Raw genomic sequence first — 24,049 nt, forward strand, 5'->3', positions numbered from 1 at the left:
TCTGAACTTCTACTCTGTTGACCAGCAACCACAAAGTTTCTAAATCCAGGACACCTCAACTATGGAGAACAAGGCTGAGGAAGTCCCAGCCTTGAAGTAATTCACATTATTACACATCAACATGTGAACATGCTGGTTTGTATCTGGCATTTAAATAAAATGCCCATTTACATATGCAGCACCAGTCTATAGTAGCTCAAAGCTTCCAACATCAATATTATCAACTATATTGGATGGGAAGACAGGAAATGATAAGAACCCAAAGCAATAACAACAAAACACAGTAGGATATGAGACTTTTTACAAAAAGCTAAGGCGTTTCTCACAAGGAGATCTTTGGAAGTCCTTCGAAATATCATTAATTTTTTTGTCCAGATTCATTTTGCCCAAGGGATTTGGCTAATCAAGAATAGCTTCTAATGCAACGTTCTGTACTTGGGTATACACTTGAGTATAGGCATGGAAACAGTGACAGTGCTCCCAATTCCAAACATGTAAAAGGCACAAGCTGCAAATATATACACAACAGCCTTTCATTGCTGATACGCTGCATACATTTGAATATGTATAGCCAGGTGGAAAGTGTTGTTGCTGAAGCCCCCTAACAGGTAGCAGAATACAACTGGAGCAGTGTTTCCTAAACTGCAGCCCAAGTGACCACAATCAGTCTAATGCTCTTGACTTACCAACCACCTGAAAGAACATGATGAAAAGCAGTTCTTTCTGTAAAGTCTTTGAAACAGCACCATCAGAGCAGTTGACACTGTGAGCCAGTGTCTCGTGTAATGGCCGCCACAAAGGTCTTTCAAGCAACCTGCCATGTGGCTGTTGCAGTTTAAGAATCAATGGACTAGTAATAATTTGACTGCTACACGATCTCTAACAATGCCTTCCCTCTCTTCATACTATGAGCTCTTGTCTTTTGGCTGAAGTACATAATACCAGCTATACCACAGTGCAGAAGCAGCCAAATTTTAATTCAGATTTTTTTCCCTGCTGTCTTCCCACATGACAGTCATAACATAAAAGAATATCTATATAGGAAAATGGTTCAGAATATAATAAAAAGATTAAGACTATCTGGACTAAAGGTTACTTTTTATAACAGTAATTAGCCTCTCCTAACCTCTAAATCGATCATAAAATCAATGGAGAATTAATTATTATGTAGTGTATATGCAATTCCTTGGGTTTCAACTCCACCAAGGATGGAAATATAGTTAAGGTTTCTATAGATACTTCAATCTGCCATCAAATAAATGCCTTTTGTCTTCAGCTGCTGCAGAATACATTAGTTGACTGTCAGAACACATTAGTGTTAGTCCTAAACGTACTTAGGGCTACTGTGTTAGTACAGGTGCTTCCTTGGAAAGTTAAAAATGAGAAGATGCAACTGAACATTTGGACACTGAAATGGCTTGCTTATGTGTCTAGTTGTAATGAGTACACAAGGGTGCAGTATGGAAAGCAAGTCATTTGCTAGGCAATTTAAAGCAACGGAAGAAATTTTCGCAGTATATCCATCTCTCTTGCGGTTTACATCAAAGAGCAGTACATAAGCTGAACGGTCAATTCACTTTCTACACATGTTTTTACAAAAAGATTTATTCCTCACGTCTTACTCTGTCTTTACTGTAGTTGTTTGTGCAGGATGTTTCTTGTCTTGCTGCTAGTCACATACAATTTAGAAAAATGTTACAAATTTCAAACTGTCTTTCTGAAAGTCTCTTCTGACATATATGCTTACAATGTCTGACAAATGAAGCAACTGCACACCTAAAGTTTGAAGCAGCAAAGCCAACATGTCTCATGGGCATATGTTTTTATCAGCAGCACATTAGAGCAATCCTGTCTATTAATTCAAAAATCAGCAGAATACACAAAATAAAACTATTTTCTTGCACCTCCAGGTTGTGCTGTGAAGTATTACCGGCAAAGCACAACCTGTTATATTGAAATTTATTTTTACTATCACACAGCTGACTGTGTTAAGGTGAATCTGTTCCATTTGATCCAGGAGGAAGAAATGTGGTTTACAGATATTGCTCCAAATCAGGGCCCTAGCCAAACCTGCTCCAGATCTTCCAGTATCTGCAGGACATTAAAGGCTTGTGCGGCTTTTTATACTGCGTATCTCTAGCCACAGCTAAGTCAGAAATAGCTGCAACAGACTACAAGATCTAGGGATCTGTTCATTCCTTCTGACATTTTATATGAAGGTGAGCACAGCCCCCTAATCAAAAAGAAATGGCTACAACCGATCAAGAACTTCTTCAGCGACTACAACTGCAGAAGGTGGCATGTCAGGGAGGGAAATACTAATACTGTGCTGAATGCAAGTCCCCAAAACAACATCTTCTTCTACACCTTGTCCCCGTGCACCAGAGCCAGGGTTCGCTTTTGCAATGGGTTCTGCAATCACATCCCTGGAACGTTAGAGAAATGGGAGTTCCACACACCAGGCTCTTTATCCCTTTAGCTTCTTTCACACGGAAAGAATATACGAAGAAGCATACAGCTCACCTCACACGGAGAGAGCAATTGAATTGCTGCTTCATGTGTCCAGCCAGTCAGGAGCACAGCTTCTTTAACTGGGGGAAACCATACTGCTGAATCAAATGACTAAGGACACTGGTGACTGCTCCCAACTCAGATGTGCCAGCATGCAGCAAGAGACTTAAGTTAATGAAAGCCGTAGGGGAGGGATACCTCAGCACATTCACTACTATCTACAATCACACAGTGAACCACAGAAACTGCCACCGTAAAGCACTCCACCTCCCGCCTCAATATTCCAAGACTGTGGATAGGGATTACAGATATTTTGTCAAGCAGAAAATGTTCAGTTTTTCCCACTTCAATTGCATCCTACTATCTTGTTGCAGAGAAAGTAGCAACTTGGATTCCTCAAGTATTAAGTTGGAATTCGTTGGAACAGAAAGAAAAAGAAATTTCATTATGGGTCGTTTTATGATACAGGATGGATTCCTCCTGATCACATCTGCAACCTAGTGGGATGATCTGGGCCAAATACTGGACTGCGAGGATGTTGTGAAAGAGAAAATATGAGGGAATCTCTCTTGCAGAACAGTGAAGAATTGATAATTTTAATCTCTGCCAGACTTCTACTTGATTTCTTATTTCTTTCCATGTTCTTATGTAATTATCCTTGAACAAATTAATATTCTTCGTTGTTATATAAATCCCCAGATAGTTTATCTTTTTTACAATTTGCAGACCACTTGTTTTTTCTAAATTCTTTTTCTCCAATTCGTTCATATTTTTGACCATTATCTTCGTTTTGTCTTTGTTTAATTTAAATCCTGCTACCCTTCCAAATTCTTCCATCTTCTGTAATAATTTATTTATACTATTTATTGGATTTTCCACCATTACTATTTTAAACTGTTTTCAAATTGTCTTTGACTTCCTCCAAATTAAGTAAATGCAATAGCATTATTTCACAGCTGTGCTGCTGATTTCGTTGTCAGATCAGGACTTTGGGGGAGTCACCATATTCAGAGCACAACATCTTTTGCTTTGTCTATATGTTCTCTGTATCTGTTTTTAGAGTACAAAGAGGATATAATAACTGAAACCTCACATGAATAAGGGATTTGCTTACAGGACCTAGATGAGGTAGTTCAGAAGTGGGAAACACTGTGAGTTTACTGTAAGAAGACAGAATTGAACAGATATGCTACATGCAGTTTACACATTTAGAACCTTTGAAAAGTGGCCTGCACATCACCTTAAATAATAACACTACACATCTAGAAAGGCTTGAAGAGGGAAATCAGCAAATTAGAAACTTTTACAGAAATAGAAATCTCTTTTCCAATCTTGTCTTTTAAAAGCAATCTTTTGTTTAGATTGGTTATAAACTTATTTGGGGTAACATGCACAAATTTCATCCCACTAGTGAAACAGCCATTCTGCAAGGGGGAACCTTCTGAATGTAACAATAAAATCTAAGGTGTTACATTTGTGAAGTATGTTCATAGATAGCCTCTTATGACTTTGATTCCAGTAAATGCAACGTTTTGAAATGAAACCTTTTAAATATTTTTTAAAGATGCCCTCTTGATTATAAAGTCCTGAGCAGGTGCCAGCTATGAGGTTATGCAAAAAATTAATAAAGAGGAAGGACATTCTCCTTGAGATGCAAGTACTATTTTTCTCAGTCTACATTTTAACTACTGTTTGTCCATTTAGTGTATTTCAACTGTAATCCAGACAGAGCTTTTCTTATGAAGCTCTGCCACTGTCGAAAAATAAGTACAGTGGTGCCCCGCAAGACGAATGCCTCGCAAGACGGAAAACTCGCTAGACGAAAGAGTTTTCCGTTTTGGAGGTACTTCGCAAAACGAATCTCCTATGGGCTTGCTTCGCAAGACGAAAATGTCTTGTGAGTTCCTGCGGGGTTTTTTCCCTCCCCCCCCTTTTCTAAGCCGCTAAGCCGCTTATCAGCTGATCCGATAAGCCGCTAAAAGCCGCTAATAGCGCTAATCTGCTAATCCGTCAATGGGCTTGCTTCGCAAGACAAAAAAAAAACGCTAGACGAAGAGAATCACAGAACGGATTCTTTTCGTCTTGCGAGGCACCACTGTAACTCCTAAGAGAAAATACTTTTTTAATATAGTGCAAAAGCCTCACGTGCAACCTTTATGAGAAAAAAATCTCAGAAATACCTCTTGCCCAGTAAGAAAAAGTAGAAGATCTCCTTCCTCCTCTTCACACATATGAATCTGGATTACTGTGCGAATAGCTGCCTCAAGGTAATCCCTTTCCGGTTCTGGGGTATAAAAGATCTCCACAGGATGCGTACGGCCAGGAATAGTGAGGAGAGGGCAGTTGTCAAAATAAATCTGAAACTTGCCAGCATCAAGAGTTGCACTCATAACTATAACCTGCAATATTAAAGGGGAAAGGTGTTAGTTGGAAGTTGGCTCCCACATACCAATACTTAGGTACACTAAAATGCAACGTGACTATCAAAACCAATATGATCACACCGTCACATTCACATTTGCTTAAGTTACTATCCTAGGTACACTCACTTGGGAATTCATTGAGATTTGCTTTTGAATAAATACACACAGGATAGTACTGTGTGTTTAATAAAGCAAACATTGGGGAAGAAAGGGGTGAACAAAGTTGCTAAAATATTACTTATAACCCAAGGTTTTCCATGAATTATAAAAGTTCCCACTATGAACAAATTTCAAGCACACATACAAAATGCAAACCTTATTTAACCATGTGCAAAGCAATCCAGTAGTGAGAACATCTTCTACAAATGCGTTTTCCAACATTCTACATTTGATATATACTACTGACCTTTAAATCAGATCTTTGCCTTACAACCTCTTTTAGAACTCCCATCAAAATATCGGTAGCCAGTGTTCTTTCATGGGCTTCGTCAAGAATTATTACTCCATAACGTTCCAGCAAAGGGTCATTCATAGCTTCACGTAGTAACATACCATCAGTCATGTACCTGAACAGGAAACCAATATTTTAATCCCAGATACAAGATGTTTTTCTTCTTCCCTTACTTCATACAGAAAAAGGTCTTAACTTTCTCTTATCTGCTTCCTCCTGAACTTGGAAGGATTAAACTGCACACAATCCAATGTTTTTTGTCAGTGTTAGCACCACACTTACTGTTCCCTTGCAATCTTGGTTGATATGGTCATGAGTTAATAATGTTAATAATGGCAGCAAGGTATGTCTAGCTGCTTAGGGGAAGTGTGATGTCATTGCCAGCTTTCCTGTTTGACAGTGATGAAAGCAATAAATACCACACAGATCCCTCTCTATCACGACCATATTTATGGTATATATACCAACCAACTAAAAATTACAGGGTAGACCTCTTTTATCCCTTGCACAGAATGTGTGCATTTTTCTTTAGCCTAGCCATTAAAAACATACTGCAGACACCCCAGGTCAATGGTCTTTGCATTTCTGACAGGCAATACTTGTCTGCTTTTGGGGAATGTAAACTTATCTGTGCTGAGTAGAACCTATCCGCTTGTGCTGCAGCAAGTGTCTCTGTTCTGGACCAGAACAATGAGTCATATAGAGATGCAGCAAGTAGTTCCCTTTGTGGATAGGTACATGGGTCTCAAAAGAAACCTCTAATTTGTTTTTTCCTCACTGCACTCCCACCGTTCTCTCATAGCACAGTGTTTGGGAAGTGCTGCTCTCTGCTCTAGCCTCATTTCTTTATCTCTTTCTTTTTATAACCCTCATCTCTTTGCATTCACGCAAGGACACCCATAGTACATGCAGGTTTTGAACACAGCTTTTCCCCTTTAAAAGCCATGGAACCAGAGAACAGGTTCAGAGAACCTCCAGGAACAGACTGGGTGGTCTGAGAGACACCATGGTCAAATAAATGTGATATACTGTACTACAGCATAGTGAAGTTGCTACTTTCTACATGCACTGAATAGAACAGACATATGAATGCTCGCAGCTCTTTCCAAGCTGAGATGTCTCCCTGGAATATGAGCTAGCGAGCAAGCAATTTCGAAAGCCTCTCCCCCCAAGATGGTTGATTTTAGGAAAAGATGGCATTCAATACTTACTTCAGAATAGTTTTTGCACTACTGCAGTCTTCAAATCGAATAGAGTACCCAACTTCTTGTCCTAACATGACATCCATCTCATCAGCAACACGCTGGGCCACACTCATTGCGGCAACTCTTCTGGGCTGGGTACAAGCAACACCTCTCTTTGGCCCCGGCAGTGACCGCATATAATCAACACACCACTGAGGAATCTATCAGGAAAAATCTTCGGTATATTATTTATATTTCTAAAATGTATCAGAGTTGTTAAATGATAAATACAAATAGGCCTTTATTCAAGAAGCTTGTATTAAACTGACACAAGCCGGGAAGAAAGGGACAACAGTCATAGGAACTTGTGTTCAATGCACATTAAAATGACCAAATACAATAGCCACCAATGACTATGAAACTAAGTGCTGAAGTGTTTCACTTAACCTCCATATTTACTGAAGATAAATATTAGTCTTTCAGACAGTTACTGTCTTCAAAGAAAGTGTAAATCTATGACAAAGCGCTCCGTTTGCAACTCCAATAGCTAAAAAATTGGATCATATTACTGTGAAAAGTTGTACACTAATATGAAAAGAAGTGCTTCTGTAAAAAGGCAAAAGATAAGACATTTTAAAAGATACTAAGGTAACTGGTTTATAGCCTAACAAGAAATAAACTAGGATACACAGTAGCAAAATGGACATAGAATTTTTTTTTAACCAAATTAAATGTACTCAAAAGCAAAGTACTAATTTTTTCCCAGTGTCTACTTTGTTTAACCTCCAACCATTGAATGCAATGCTATTTCATACGAGAGCATCAGCATGTAAAACACACAACTTCCCTCACATACAAACAGAATATAATGGGTTCAACTCAATGTGACTCAAAAACCTGCAGGTTTTGGGGTGCGAATGGTATGTTTAATGCAATTCTGAAAGCTGCTTTTAGAAACAGAGTTATTATACATTCATCTTTGAGACAAGTGGCTGTTGAACTGAGAGGGGAGAGGCAGAGGACTGCATGCAGCGCTAAATTCCTATTTAAGACAGTCAGAGGAAGGGGAGCAATAAAAGAAGACATATTCCCCAATTTCATATAAACGACTACCTTGCATCTATCTTGACTATGCGAAAATGCAGGGATAGGAATTTGAAGCTTTACCTGAATTAAGCTGTTTAACAAAACAGCAGAACAATGGAGTTCATATTGATGTTCTGCGGGGACTAAGCAAAGTAGCCTTAAACTACAGAGGCCTAATGGTGATGCTACAGCCAACAACTAAAGATAAACCGTCATGATCTTTAAGTGACTGCTTCAAGAAGAGAAGATACACATTTTCATTTTATGACCCCTAATGCTTCAATACATGAGCAAGGAAGATGAGAGATGTGAACTAAAATAACTTAATGCAACTCGGGTACTCAATCCGCTGGCAAGTACTTGGAAAATGTCCTGATTAAACTGGAGACCATATCAAGTGAGGATTCCAATGAATGCTTAATCCTACAGTTAAGAACATCCTGGCTACCACCCTTTGGTTAACAAGATCTTCCCTAGTGGTGGGGAAATCTGCTATAGCCTCTTCCTAGCAAGCTAAGGAGAGCTTTCAGCTATGCAACTTTCTACACATTTCCTCTAGCATTCTTTCGAAAGAAAAAACAATCGTATCCCATATAAAGATTACAGAAACGAGACTGAATTACTCTAGTCTTATTACTTATATGCTCCTGGATAAGGAGATTTGACACAAATGATTGGCAAGCACTACTGACAAAATGAAATCCTGACCTGTGGCAAAGAAGAATGTCTGTCTGTGGGGAAGATCTATCTGCAATATTTGTTGTTGTGTTTGTGCAATTGAAAATAACTTTAAATGTGGCTATTATGAAAGCAGGTGTTGTACCCTGTCAGTTCACTGAGGCAGTGTGTGTTCCTAAAACCAACAGTCTGGCTATTTAAGACATAGCTACAAACAGCAAGCCAGAACAAAAGCTATAATATCAATTAGGAATATGTTTTCGGCAATGGTTTAGTCTGGTGCAATTATGTAAGAGTTTTTGCAGAACTGCATGAAGATTACTTTAGGACAGATACCCTGTCAAACTAATAGGTCAAAATAAAATCCAAATATTGCTGAAAGGATCCCAACTATTATTATTGTTGTTGTTGTTGTTGTTGTTATTATTATTATTATTATTATTATTTACAGAATTTATATATCAGTTTCAGGCAGATCTTGCTAAGCACTTCACATAAGGTATCATACAACTTACCAGGCTACTTTCACATTAGGTATCTATAGTGTGGAATTCCCAAGCTTCATTCACTTTTTATTGTATATCCACACAACAGTGTCATCTAATCACTGTCATTCTGTATCTCCCCCGAGGTTCTTCTATCTTTTTTCAGACTGGAAGAAAGCCTGCCCTTTTTTAGAAGAATGGAAGAGTGATTCAATCTCCACTAGATGCCTTTAAGAGTTACTCTTCTGTCTTTTCCAGAGGGGGTGTTTAAGAGGTGGGAAGTGACATTTCCAGAAATAAACCTATCACAGCTCAGAACATACCATTTTTTTTAAAAAAAACACCAATTTTAAATTTCCGCTAAAACACTTTATGAAAGAGAAGCCCAGTGCTATAACACCCTGCTGCTATAACGGTAATTTATGATGCAAGAGCATTTAATCAATTTAATTACTGATTAAAGGGGGCAAGGATGGCACCTAGCATGCACGTTCTATTGTATGTGTGTTGAACCTCAAATGGCTTGATCTACAGTAGAATGTCATGGTGTAGAATGAACATACAGTGTGATGTACACACTGAAAAAGTGAATACTTCTGGTAGCCACCGATCTGGAGGCAGCCTAGGCAGCTGGCACAATCCTCACACAATGAGCCTTGAAACAAAAATATGACAAGCATAAGGAATTACTCACTCACTAGAAAACATCAGTCTAGTGAGAAGAGTATTGGGCTAGAATCAGGGGAACAGGCCCAAATCCTCACTCTGCCAAGAAGATCATTAAGAATTTTTGGTCCCACACTCTTAACAAAACCTGTATCACATGTTACCACTCGGCAAACCATCATCTTGACCCTGATTCTTTGCTGTATCTCCATTCATGGGAGCTAGATGCCTCCACAAGAAAGAAAAGGCTAAATTGTTCCGAATGCATCAGAGAATGCAGAAGATGAATAGCTTTGATAGTTACTTCGATAGTCATAACATCCTAGCCTATAATAAAATATGTACTGTATTTTAGATAACCAAGATGTTAGACCCTGAAGACTCTAACAAAAACACAAATATTCACTGTATCATACTTTTCCTCTTTGTTTTAGAGCAGAGTTCTTTCCTACAAAACTGATTCTTCACTTTTTTTTTGGAATAACAATTTGCAGTAATATCTACAATATATGGTTCAAAAAGCCCATGTATAAGTTATTGGTTTGTGAACAGGTTAAAATAAAAACAAAAAACAAAGGGGGAAACAAGATAAAACAGGTAACATTCAATACCACGTAGCTAAAATGCCCATGAGGAGCCCTTGTGGTTGTGCTTAGATTAAGTATGAGTAATAGTCATTTTCCTATATGTTACCAATGAAACAGTATAAAGTGTTAGTATATTGACTCAAAGTTAAGATAATAATTTATGCTTAAATTTAAATCAACCAGATTGAGCCAAATGCTGATGAGGGGGATTGTTCATTTTCTGAAATACTGGCATATGTTATGAAATTTTAAACCACATAAGAGGAAATCCGTTTTCCTTGATCTGTCCACATGTCAACTGTATTTTATTTTTTAATCTCTCAAGGAGGGCTGTTTCCCAAACTGTTTTGTACCAATTGTCTATCGTTCTACCAGAAAGGTCTTTCCAGTATCTGGTTATGTTGCATCTCACCACTTGTAATAAATGACTTATTAATTCTTTATTATGTAAATCCAGACTGTTGTCTTCAAATGCATTTAATAAAGCTAATTCTGGTTCAACATCTATTTTTTTGTTATTTTATTAATTTACTGAAGTATCAAATTCCAGAAAGGTTGAACTTCTGTATATTCCCACAACATGTGAAGATATATACCGGGTGTGGGGCAGCCCCTCCAGTTATGTGGTGAGGCGCTGGGATGGAGCACTGTCAGCTGGATTGTTGTTGTTGTTGTTTAGTCGTGTCCGACTCTTCGTGACCCCATGGACCAGAGCACGCCAGGCACTCCTGTCTCCCACTGCCTCCTGCAGTTTGGTCAAACTCATGCTGGTAGCTTCGAGAACACTGTCCAACCATCTAGTCCTCTGTCGTCCCCTTCTCCTTGTGCCCTCCATCTTTCCCAACATCAGGGTCTTTTCCAGGGAGTCTTCTCTTCTCATGAGGAGGCCAAAGTACTGGAGCCTCAGCTTTCAGGATCTGTCCTTCCAGTGAGCACTCAGGGCTGATTTCCTTCAGAATGGAGAGGTTTGTTCTTCTTGCAGTCCATGGGACTCGCAAGAGTCTCCTCCAGCACCATAATTCAAAAGCACCAGTTCTTCAGCGATCAGCCTTCTTTATGGTCCAGCTCTCACTGTCAGCTGGATATATACTACCTATATGAGTTTTAGGGTTAATTCTCTATAGCTTGCCAAAAGAGACTTAAAATGCTTTTTTTCCCAAAGTCTCACTGACCTGGGTTAAATTTATAACCAAAATCACATTCATGTTGATGTTTAATTGGGTCAAGCCAATGCATTGAGTAGAATTCTATATAGATTGTGGGTGTTACATCTGGTCCTTATCCTCTGAAGGAATTTACAAGACTTTCAAATGAGGCTATTGGTCTTGTGGCTGCCTTACTGATAATTGTGTTAGCCAAACCAGTGATGATTTAGTCCATATTTCTTGGTCTGATGTTGGTTGTTGTTGTTGTTGGCACCCGTCTGTCTCAGGAAGCAGGACACAGGAATCTTCTTGGTGTGTTGTGGTGGTCTCCTTGGCTGTTATATGTCAGGCTTTTGCGAGATCTTTTTCTCCTGTTTGCATCCTCCCAACCTCCATTGGAAAGGTCAGAGTGTTCTTCTTCCACTGCTTCTCCTAGCTGCCATGTCAGAGGCAGGTTGATTCCAAGACTGTTGAGGAGATCTGTTGCTTCGAGTCTATTTGTTGCTGTGAACTGTGCTGATCCTCTCATGATAAGCCAGAAGGAAAAGCCCAAGCATTATTTAATTCCAGCTTCTTCCTTAATCGTGCAAGCACAGAGAGTTTTTCCTTTTCTTGAGTGTTCCAAAATCCAGTTCCTCCATCACCGCAACTGGGCTGTTTTTATGTTATGGGTATTAGGTTCCTCAGTTTATTCCACATTTCCTCCTTCTTGTAACGGGCAAAGCAGACAATTATACCATGAGGGGAGCTCCCTCTCTCAGTTTGGGTTCAAGTGCTCTGTGTAACCATTCAAAATCATCAGCAGAGATCATGAAGTCTGGAAGCAGTGATTTAGACCAAGAAGCAATAAATTGTGAAGGATCATTCTCTTCCACTCCCCCTTCAGAAGAAGGAAAACGTAAATTAATTCCCCTATTTTGATTTTCTGCATCTTCATATATCTATATTTTCTTTTTGCAATTCTTTGAACTTTTTATCATAGATTTGCCTTAATCTTTTGTTGCTGCAGTTGTTTCCGTTAAGGAGTAAAGCCTCTTGTCACATTCTGCCAGTTTCGTTTCCACTGGAAGCATTGTGTAGTTCTTTCTGAGTATTTTTAATAAGCTCCTTTATGACTTCTTGTTGGGCTGCAAAATTCTTCTCTTTAGACATTGTTACCATTTTCTTTCTCCAGCGAGGAGCACACCTCTTTCGAGAGAGGTGCCATCTTGACTTCGGCCTGCATTAGTGTCCTTGGGGAAGTGAGCTTTCTATCTATGCACAGAAAGAATTGAGTGAGGCCTTTCATTTTTGGCTTTTCTGAATCCTTTTGCATTCCTCTCTCCTTTCTACAAGGTTTGGGGTTTTTGGACAGCAGGCTCTCGCTCCAAGCTGTTTTTCTGGGCCTTGGAGTAGAGTTCAAAGTTTAAGCTGCCATATTCTTTCCTTCACGGCCATGCCCCAAAACTGATAGTTCTGAATGTACTGAATATTAAGTACTGAAGCATTCCTTTACCAGCATATGTGGATGTTTTCTTAAGATTCCTGCCTTGCAGAGAGTTGGACTAGACTCTTGGTCCCTTCCAACTCTACAATTCTGTGATTCTGAATATCTCCCTTTGACAAGACTACAAAGGGCCCAAGCACAGAAAATTCTTCACCACTGTCAGAAATCTCACTGATACCTATAGGACTAATGGTTGCAAAGGTGATGAAATGAGAATTTATATATATACTGTATATTGAAAATTAAGACCAAATACACCAGAACATTTTGTTCTTGTAACAAGTCTGTTTCTGTGTAGCATTTAAAATACTGTCCTTTATGTGAACTCCCTGAGAACAATGAGCCCTGCACCTATGACTTTTGAGAGCAATATGTTCTCCACACCTCTATCAGTGACATAATTCTTTCTAGAGGATAAGATCTAACACTACTACAAACCAGAAAGCAATCTACATAGGCAACAAACAGTCATTTTATACTGTCAAAGTATATAAAACAAAGCAATTCAGTTGCTATCAATGAATAAGAATTGGAATACATTGGTTTTTTCCATTAAGCCAGTAGACAGTTTCAGAAAAATGTGGTTTGAATAAGTGGCTTCCCATACTTTCTTACCATTATTATAAATTCATCACATCCAAGTAACCAGAATAGCAGTTATTTGTAGATTAACACAGGCTTGTATTGAGCAATTCAAACATCACTGAACCTTTTATGAAAAGGTAACAGACCCTGAAGAGACAGACAGACTACCAGAGGTGGGGGAGGAGAGTGAAATCTCATTACATCATTTTCTAGTCATTAAGCAACTGAAAGGTTCATTAAACAGATCTTGCTCAAAAGGGTAAGACCTGTGATGTGTCACTGCACAACGAATTTCGTTAAGGACACTGAAATATTGCTAGTACAACACTTAATACTTTCACAGAATCCTTCCAAACATTTAACACTTGCCGCACACCACAAAATCTTTACAAATGAATAAAGGTTGGAAAAAATAACTTACCTGTGTTGTTTTGCCAGAACCTGTCTCACCAACAAGTACGAAAGACTGGTGTCTGATCAGAATATCAGTAAATCTTTCCTTATATTCCCAGACCGGGAGCTGAAGTCGTTTCTTTAAGATTTCATAATAACGAGGTGTATGTGGTAGATTTGTAAATGGATTAATACCCTGTGGAAGGACAGCTGGCTTTAAAGGTGGCAACCCAACACCAGGAAGGAGTGCAGAATTGGTTGATGGGCGTAAATCCTTTTCCTTATCTCTTTCCCTGTCACGGTCTCTATCTCGATCCCTGTCACGGTCTTTGGACCGGTCATCACGATCCCGTTCACGATCTCGATCCTTCCTAAATGATTTCCAGGACAAAGAAAAATAAGTTACATTGAAATAACCATAGTAAAGGCTCTCTATTACAAAATTTCCTTATTGGAAACAAACAAGCCCATGTTTCTATTGGTTCTAGATTACCTTTCCCTCTACGTAAGATATTCTAGAATGATTTGCCATGATGATGATAACCGAGGATAGACAAGTCATTCTGGGTTTTTAGAACAGCTTCGTCATGAACTAAGCCTATAAAAATTAGGGTATTCAATTTCTGTTCTGCCTTGCTTTGCAAATCTGAAAATACCAATACAGGGCATGAAAGCTTTCTATTTGAAGCAGATAAGCACTCAGGAATTAAGTGCCAGGGTTTCAAACGCCCCAACCCGAGGAAATTCCTTCCACACTGACATCTGCCAAGGAACCTCCATATATCTACAACTGAATCCCAGGTAAGGCACATGACTCCTACAGGTGTTCTAGGGTGCACAATCAGGGCACTAGCCACGTTTCTTGGGCTTCACCATTGCTCCACATGAATGGAGAGCACATCTATAACACACCCAAAATTGCCTGTTTCAAGAGCCAATCTGCAGTGGTCTTGTGTTTAAGGGAAGCTGTCTGCAATCACTGGAGAAACGACTGAAAAGCATCCAAACTGGTCATGTGGATATGTATATTATTGATATAAATCAAGTTTGATTTTTTTTTTTCAATTCATAGATCTCTTGAACAATCCTGCATACTAAATTTGTTATAAGAGAATACCCACATCCAACGATATACAGCCTATATACTACCTAGCACCACAATCCAAGAATTCTCCTAATGAAGACCATCTGCCTTTTGCACTCCAATTTGCTTAAAGACACGGGAGCAACTGTAAAATTAAGGATTTGTGTTTGGGTCTCTTTCCCCACTTCCAAGCCAAAGATGTCAGTGGAAGACACAATATGACAATGACACAGAAAAAGGAATCTTACCAGGGATATGGGATAGCATCTTTTGCAACAACCCCATGTTTTATGTATATGGTAGTATTGTGTGGAGCTATTCTCTGCTAATGCGGAAAAGAGTATCTGCTTCTAAGTAAAAATACTATTCATATAAGCAACCAGTTTTTGACAGCAGACTAGTGGTAGAAACAAAGAAGTTTTTAAATCTTACTACGAGTATACACCATAATAGACCAGCATAATATCAACAGCAATAGAATATGAGTGATGAGTATATCACTGGGTATCTTAGCAGTCAGACCTGGAGACGCTTTTTATCCTCATCTTTCCAAACAGGGATACTTTTAGTTATTTCCATAGATGTTGAAAGAGAGCCAGGAAATGAGAAAAGCTCAACAAAGTAGATGAAACAAAGAATCAGTGGTGGTGATGCTGTTAACTAACTATGATGGAGACACAACCTAGTTCAACCCACCTCCTTCAAACCACTGATGGATATTATATGTGGCATTAACTTCCAGGAAAATGCCTTTAAATTTAGATGGGAACATTTAATTTACCATAAGTATTTTGACCAATCAAAAAGTTGAGCTGATTAATTAGGCAGCAGATGTTTTAACTTCTCTCTTGGTAAGTCTCATCTTAAAAGAGGCTTTTACTATTCTCCTAGACAAAAGAGGGAATTACGTAAGATTATGCTACTACAACACTCACATATACATGATCTAAAGGCAAGATTATGCTTATATTGCAATGCAAATTCAACCAACTGACTAAGATGACCATCCTGCTTTAAATACAAGTGTTATGCACTGGTGATAGTATAGTATTGATAAACTGATACTATAACTTCCTTTGATTTATTCTATAACATACATACATATATACATACATAAAAATATTGTTAGTGCTACTCCTTACTTTTTAGGTGGTGCGCAGTTACAAATGTGAAGTACGAAGTCCACTCTAGCTGTTTGCTGAAGCCATTTAAAGCAGTATTTCCAACCTGTGTGTCACAACCTGCTAGTTGGTTGCAATGCCTCTGCTAATGGGTTGCAGTCTTTACAAGTATAACCCAGATAATTATGGCTTTTAATCCTTAACTAGTATGATGAATACCGCTTATAGCTTCTTGGCATATTATTTTTTAAAAGGTAAAGGCATATTGTAACGCTGTGTTGACACTTGTAACTGTACAGCAGAAAGGTTTGAGTCTTATATTTTAATGCTTGGCGACTGGCAGCAGATCTAGTAACAGTTCATCACAAGACACTCACACCATAAGAGGCAAGCTGTTATAGTCACTCAAAACAACTCCCCCTACAAGCACCTTGTGGCAAACTGTCACTGGATCTACTGCCAGGATTAGCCAATAGTTAAGTCAAGGGTAATCTGAAGTTTGCTTAGTTGAAATAAGAAATAATATCTTTATCTTATACATTAATAATGATCTGAGACTATGTCTCACAATCATCAAACCCCACACTGACCTACTTGTTGGCAAAATGAAAGCACAGCCGTACCACTTACACTTGCCAAAATGGACTTTATAGTGAATAAAACTATTAAAAATATTCCAAGTTTGCTATATCTAGCACTGCCTGTGCAGCTGTATGTTTTAAGAATTTTTTTATAGCTTACGAAGCAATATCTTGCTATCAGATGCTTGGTGTTCTTACACTCCTATAAAAAAACTGAATAATTTTGTAAGCACTATAAATATTTCAAAAAATTCCACATTAATACAGTAGGGGTGTTCAGTATTTTTTTCTTGGATGCCTCAAGTAATGGTTATAAAATAGGCAACCTTGTAGTTAAAATGCACACAATCAATGGCTGCTGAAGACCGATGGTCAAAAATTGATGTGACAATAAAACAGTGGGTCACTATGCCAAGCACATTTGGACTTGAGGGTCACCATACCAAGAAGGGACCCCACTGATAGGAAACAAAATTACTTTGTGAAATCCACCTGCCGAGTGATATATAAGTATTTCAAATAAGAAAACTATATAGGACCAACTGCAGAAACTGTTCCACTTATACCAGTTTATGTATGTATGGTTGTGTGCAACCAAAATGAGTAGACTCAGGATGTTCTATTACAGGGGTCGGCAAGGCTTATCGGGCATGGGCCGGATCACTCCCGTGGAGATCCTCCCTGGGCTGGCGTAGCACGACGCCGGAAATCGCATCTGCGCATGTCCACAGCGCCGAAAATCACTTCTGCGCATGCAAAGACGCTGAAAATCGTGCCTGCGCAGAAGCAATTTCTGGCGGCATGGAAGAGAATCCCCGTGCCACGCCAGTTTAGCGCAGCACATGGGGACTCGCCAAGTGGGAGGCTCAGTTCAGGGGCGGCTCATGGGCCGATTAAACAGCCTCCGTGGGCCGCTTCCAGCCCATGGGCCACAAGTTGGGGACTCCTGTTCTATTAGTACAGCAGCACATCAACATTACCACATGAGTATGAACTACTGCAAACTATGGCATTGCCACATGCAATGCAAGTGGGTAAAGAGTCAATTACCCACCTCTAAATATACCTTTTACATACCCACTGGTTCTGTTGAAACAGAATAGGAAATCATTGTTTCTCAATAACACAAAGAACAACTGTGAGCCTTAGGGAAGTGTGATTCTTTTAAACTATGGTTGGAGATCAAATGAGGATTTGACACCACACTTTAATTTTGGCCTCTTTTTACTGGCCACTAAACTAGGGAGAGGAAACACTTTTCTGTCAAGGTCTGCATTCTCTCAAGGTAGAAGCGGGTGCAAAACCAGAATAAAAAGTGGATGAGGTCATCTTTTCTTCCTTTCTCTGCCACCCGCTTTCCTTCTTTCTCTTCCCTTCCCCTCCTTGCCCAGCAGTTGCCAAAGGACAGCTTGCTCTTACCAGAGGTCTGAACTAATCACTTTCAGAGGATTTCCTATCCTTCTCCCACTGTGACATCCATTTCTGGTGTACCCTCCATATTTCCTCACCTTCCACTCTCCTTCTCACTCTGGGCATCCCCAAAGGGAGAATTAGACTGAGGACCACATGCAGCTCTTGGGACACAGCTTGCCCACACCTGGGCAGACCACATTTCCCCCAAGTTGGTTAGTTTAAAATAAAATAGAAACTTTCAGTGTCCTCCTCACTGCTGCATAGCAGAAGCTGCTTCCTTTTGCAGTGGAAAGGCATGCTCCCGGCGACTTGCTTTCATGGTGGGAACCATTACTTTTCCATTACATGTGGACTGTGTGAATACCAGCAACCAAATAGAGTTGTGGGTCTGAAAGTAGCATCCTCAAAATAGCCCATTTGCTCGGAGTGAATAACTAACAGCTAACTACTAAGAAGCATCAGTTTTGTAAATCAGGATTGGGATAGTGGTAAAAAAAATAAAAATTTAAACCTATTTTTGTTCTGCTTTTCAGTCAAAAAAAGGCTTCCATGATAAGGCAGTCCCTGTCCTAAGACTTACTGTCTAAAATACACAAAACAAATGGAAAAGGGAGGGAGGGAGGGAGATAGAAGCATGCTCAGGCGCCAACTCTTGCACTGACCAGCTGAAATAGAATGATTTGGTAAGAACCTAAAGCTGTTGGTATGTCAGCAGAGTGAATTGAGAGGCCCTGGAGTTCCATCTCCCTCCTGTATAGCATGGTGGAATGGTTGGAATATTCAACCAACCATCTATTATATGGCCACATGTATGTTCTATCAAATATTCCCTGAAGTTAAGAATGTCCTTGCTAAGTGGCCAGTGACATTTTTGTGGTATCATCTGGTAGCCACAGTACAATGGAAAGCCCCTTGTTCCCAAGCCCTGCACCTTTCAGGACTTTGTAAGTTTCTCATTAATGTGCACACGTTCCCTGACTTACAACTTTCCTGTGACAAATGCTCATATATCACCCTGACCTCTGTGGGGGAAAAGAAGGATTAAAATATAGCAAAAAAAACAAACCCCACTACATGCATTTCTGAACAGGAATAACAATACAAAATTCAGAGAAGCATAAAACATATACAACCCGCCATCAAACTGGTGCAAGTCTAGGCAAATCAGCTGCCCAGCCTGTACTAGCCAGTCAAAATTTTACCCTCTTGGACAGTTGGCTGAAGTGGAAGATGAAATGCCTAAAAATGCTCCAGCCGAAACCACTTTTGATGTCACAGCACACACAAATGTGTACAAAAGCAAGGGTTCCCAATCATTTTGAGGATGTGGGTCACTAGGAATTTTGAGAGGGTATCATGGGCACCACCCTCCGGCAGCTTCCCCACCCAAATCACTCTTCCTGTCCCTCGCCCCCCCCCCCCAAATATTTCAGAATATTTGAATGGTCCATTAACCAAGTTTTTTTCTGACCAAACACCAATCCTAGTTACAATAGGAACCTGGCTGTCAGGCAACCTTGTTCACTCACACAACTCAACATTTAAGCTACATCACTGAAACTGTGCAGATCTATACAACCAGTGTGCAAGATGGAAGTTTAAATTCCACCTGCCTCTCAATATTCGTAAGCATATTATCAACCATTTTTCAGTGGGGGAGGGAATTTGCTCCAACAGTCTGTTGGGCATGTATTTCATGCAAGTAATTCCAGGGGAGGTTTCTTTTAGGTACTTGGACCCATTTAAGGCTTAGTACCCAAGTGCTAAGGGGACGCGGGTGGCGCTGTGGGTAAAAGCCTCAGCGCCTAGGGCTTGCCGATCGAAAGGTCGGCGGTTCGAATCCCCGCGGCGGGGTGCGCTCCCGCTGCTCGGTCCCAGCGCCTGCCAACCTAGCAGTTCGAAAGCACCCCCGGGTACAAGTAGATAAATAGGTACCGCTTACCAGCGGGAAGGTAAACGGCGTTCCGTGTGCTGCGCTGGCTCGCCAGATGCAGCTTGTCACGCTGGCCACGTGACCCGGAAGTGTCTCCGGACAGCGCTGGCCCCCGGCCTATAGATGTGAGATGGGCGCACAAACCCCAGAGTCTGTCAAGACTGGCCCGTTCGGGCAGGGGTACCTTTACCTTTACCTTTACCCAAGTGCCAAGTACCTAGAATTGGGTCTGGTAGCACAACAGCAGCCAGCGCCACGTCTTACCAACATAGAAGACATTTTCTCTACTAGCTGCAGCTTCTGGACTATTTTCAAGGGGAGCCCCATGAACCCCACATTGCAGTAGTCCTGATGGGACGTCACAAGAGCATGAACAACTGAAGCCAGGCTATCCCAACTCATGAACAACAATAGCTGCCAATCCAACTTAAGTTAATAAACTGAAATTGAATACTGCTAAGTCAGAGACAAGGGACGTGGGCGGCGCTGTGGTCTAAACCACTGAGCCTAGGGCTTGCCGATCGGAAGGTCGGCGGTTCGAATCCCTGCAACGGGGTGAGCTCCCATTGCTCGGTCCCTGCTCCTGCCAACCTAGCAGTTCGAAAGCACGTCATGTGCAAGCAGATAAATAGGTACCGCTCCGACAGGAAGGTAAACGGTGTTTCCGTGCGCTGCTCTGGTTCGCCAGAAGCGGCTTAGTCATGCTGGTCACATGACCTGGAAGCTGTACACCGGCTCCCTCGGCCAGTAAAGCAAGATGAGCGCCACAACACAGTCATCCGCGACTGGACCTAGTGGTCAGGGGTCCCTTTACCTTTACGTCAGAGACATGATCAGTAGTAGTTATCAGTCAGAGAATGAGGCATTTTGGCTGTTCTAGATGGGACTGCACTCCCTCTGATGGAACAAACACACAGTGATCTCCATGGCAAAGAGTGCCTATTGCCAGCTTCCTCCAGTATATAAACTGTGTCATTTTACTGGACAGGAATACCCCATGTTTAGACTACTGTGAAAGCCTTATGGGGCTTTCCTTATGGATGGTCCAGACGCTGCAGCTGGTCCATAATGCCAGAGTCTGAGGGGTGGCCCTTATGAAAACATATCATGTTTATCCTCAGGGATCTTAACTGCCTATTAGCCATTAAAATGATTTCAAGATCATATTATATACTTACAAAGCCCTAAACAATTCTGGACCAGGTTACCTGAATGACAGAATCCTCCCCCTTACCCAACAGCTTGTTAAGGGCATTAAGATTAAGGTCAAATGGTTCCCAATTAGTCTTGCCACAACCTAATGATTTTTGGCTTGCGGTGATGCAGAGGCAAGCCTTTTTGTATTGGGGGCACTAGTGTTATGGAATATTCACTCTGTTGACATACAAAGACCCCCATCTGTATTGGCATTGCACTGGCTCTTCTCCATTTATGAAAAGATCTTTGCAGAATTATTATTATTAAAGGTTACCCCACGCTTCCAGGACACAGTGTTACTGGCCTCCCTCAAAAGAATTCATGGAGTCCTGATGACTGGCTTCAACATCAAACTATCAGTGTCTAGTATAACCAAGGCCCTATGCAGAATCTGTGCAACATATGAAAATGTTTTCGCTCATGAATAAAGTGACATGCAAAAGGAAAATGCCCGGTATATGCCATAAAAACACAGAACAACATAATATCCATATCCTGGCTGTGTTGTGGATGTTATCCAATGGACATTAAATACAGGCAACGATCCTGAAAGCCCGGGGGAACACATGTAAGACCATAAAATAGTCATAGCCTGTACTTCAACAAAGTCCCTCACCAAAGGTTCCTGAGTGAACTTAGCAGTAATAGGATAAAGAAGCCTTTCTGAAACTTGGGTCTCCAGCAGTTGTTGGACTTCAACTCCCATTATCCCTAGCTATCAGGACCAATAGTCAGGGTTTAGACCATAAGCCACTCACGTCACTATTTTAAACGTTCTGCCTAACTCTGTACAACACACCTTCCCCCCCACCCCACTCCCTTTTATCTCTGTACAGTGGTACATCTGGTTACGTACTTAATTTGTTCCGGAGGTCCGTTCGTAACCTGAAACTGTTCTTAACCTGAAGCACCACTTTACCTAATGGAGCCTCCCGCTGCTGCTGCTGCGCCGCCACTGCACGATTTCTGTTCTTATCCTGAAGCAAAGTTCTTAACCCGAGCTACTATTTCTGGGTTAGCAGAGTCTGTAACCTGAAGTGTATGTAACCCGAGGTACCACTGTACTTGAGAATACATGTGTGCGCACACTTACCAAGGTGAGGAACCTCTGGTGCTCCTGTTACTTGTTGGGACTGCAGCTCCCATCAGACCCAGTCAGTATGGCCCAATGGTCAGGGACAATGATAGCTGCACTCCCAACAACGTAACGTAAAATACTGGGTGAAGTGGGCTCCTATCTACGAAACATGCTCGTCTCCAAAGCAGAAGAAGAAAAACAAAGCTACCCTCTGTTAGAACAATAATCTATTCCCCCCACCCACGTAAGTGTTGTGTCCACACTGAAATGGAAGTGGCTCTCCAGATTTCTAAACATTTCCCAGCTGCACAAGGAAGAGAGGCTGAACCCTGGTTTTCTCACTACAGTCATACCTCAGGTTACAGATGCTTCAGGTTGCGCGTTTTCGGGTTACGGACACGCCAAAACCTGGAAGTACCGGAATGGGTTACTTCCAGGTTTCGGCGCTTGCACATGTGCAGAAACACTAAATCACGCTTTGTGCATGTGCAGAAGCGCCAAATCGCAACCCGCACGTGCGCAATGCGGCGCTGTGGGTTGCAGACGTGCCTCCCGCACAGATCACGTTCACAACCCAAGCATCCACTGTACAGCCTTTCTCCATAAAACTGGCACAATGGGTAAGCAACACCCCCTACAATTCAGTGCTTCTCAAACTTGCAACCCCCCCCAGCTATTGTGGGGACTACAACTCCCACCACCCCCGACCACTGGCCTTGCTTAGCTAGGGTTGATGGGAATTGTAGTCCCACAACAGAGAAAAACCAAACCATGTGCTTTCTGAAGCCCTGCTGGTCTTTTAGTTGGCTGAAGCAAATATGGCAGGTGGGGGGGGGGGGTATGTGGGGAACACAAAACTTTCGATTTATTATGCATTTTATATTCTCCTCATAAGAGCCAACTCCTAAGGGCCGAGGTCCCTTTCTTTCCCCACCCCCACCAAAAAAAAAAAATATATATTTAAGGAGGCTGGCTCCCCCTAAAGTGGATGGGCATGGTCATTCAGACGGTGAGTCTTGAGATCGATTATGTCTGCCCGCCCCCATATTTTAGTCGATTCTCATTTGCATTTTCCTGTTGTGCGGGAGATAATAATAATAATAATAATAATAATAATAATAATAATAATAATAATAATAGCAGCAGCCGCAACGAAGAATTTGCATTTTCCCATCGCGAGGGAAATGATATTATTATTACTATAATTATAATCTCCCTCACGACGGGAAAATGCAAATTCTTCGTTGCTACTGTTGCTATTATTATTATTGACATTAATAGCAGCAGAATTTGCATTTTCCCGTCGTGAGGGAGAGGATAATAATAATAGCAACAATAATAGTAATAATAGCAGCAGCCGCGATGAAGAATTTGCATTTTCCCGTCGTGAGGGAAATGATATTATTATTACTATAATTATAATCTCCCTCACGACGGGAAAATGCAAATTCTTCGTTGCTACTGTTGCTATTATTATTATTATTATTATTGACATTAATAGCAGCAGAATTTGCATTTTCCCGTCGTGAGGGAGAGGATAATAATAACAACAATAATAGTAATAATAGCAGCAGCCGCGGCGAAGAATTTGCATTTTCCCGTCGTGAGGGAGATTAATAATAATAATAATAATAATAATAATAATAGCAGCAGCCGCGACGAAGAACTGGCGGTTTTAAGAGCGAGCAGGCGGGGAGCCGGGGGCGCGCTGGGAGCCCGCGCGGAAAGGGAGGCTTGGCAGCGCCGAGGCCGAGGGACACAAAGGGCCCGCCGGCCCGGCCTGGCTGCGGGCCAGCCTCCTCCGGGGAGGCCGAAGCGCGTCCGGCGGGGAGAAGGGGCCCGCCTGCCTTGGGCGCCGCCGGCTCCCCGCCCGCTTCCTCCGCCCAGCGCGGCCTCCTCGCCGAACAACGGCGCTGAGGGAGCCGGAGAGCAGGAATGTGCTCGTCGAGCGGGGAGGCGCCG

At 41.2% G+C, this 24,049-nt stretch overlaps 1 protein-coding gene and 2 long non-coding RNA genes across 3 annotated transcripts in view; 2 read left to right on the plus strand and 1 right to left on the minus strand.

Annotated features, from left to right (window-relative positions):
* Positions 1-24,049, plus strand: part of LOC308594654 — a 515,175-nt gene that overhangs the window by 398,162 nt on the left and 92,964 nt on the right. The window lies entirely within an intron of this gene.
* Positions 1-24,049, plus strand: part of LOC308594684 — a 186,878-nt gene that overhangs the window by 80,034 nt on the left and 82,795 nt on the right. The gene's annotated exons all lie outside the window — the stretch shown is intronic.
* DHX15 (DEAH-box helicase 15) overlaps positions 1-24,049 on the minus strand; it is a 45,293-nt gene that overhangs the window by 21,030 nt on the left and 214 nt on the right. The window contains exons 2-5 of the mRNA XM_081207691.1: positions 13,709-14,051; positions 6,597-6,790; positions 5,341-5,500; positions 4,692-4,910 (exon numbers count right to left, since the gene is read on the minus strand). Coding sequence (XP_081063817.1) covers positions 4,692-4,910; positions 5,341-5,500; positions 6,597-6,790; positions 13,709-14,051 — 916 coding nt within the window. The remainder of the gene's footprint in view (positions 1-4,691; positions 4,911-5,340; positions 5,501-6,596; positions 6,791-13,708; positions 14,052-24,049) is intronic.

The sequence above is a fragment of the Podarcis bocagei genome, assembly GCF_964188305.1.
Source record: "Podarcis bocagei genome assembly, chromosome: 9".
Taxonomy (NCBI): domain Eukaryota; kingdom Metazoa; phylum Chordata; class Lepidosauria; order Squamata; family Lacertidae; genus Podarcis; species Podarcis bocagei.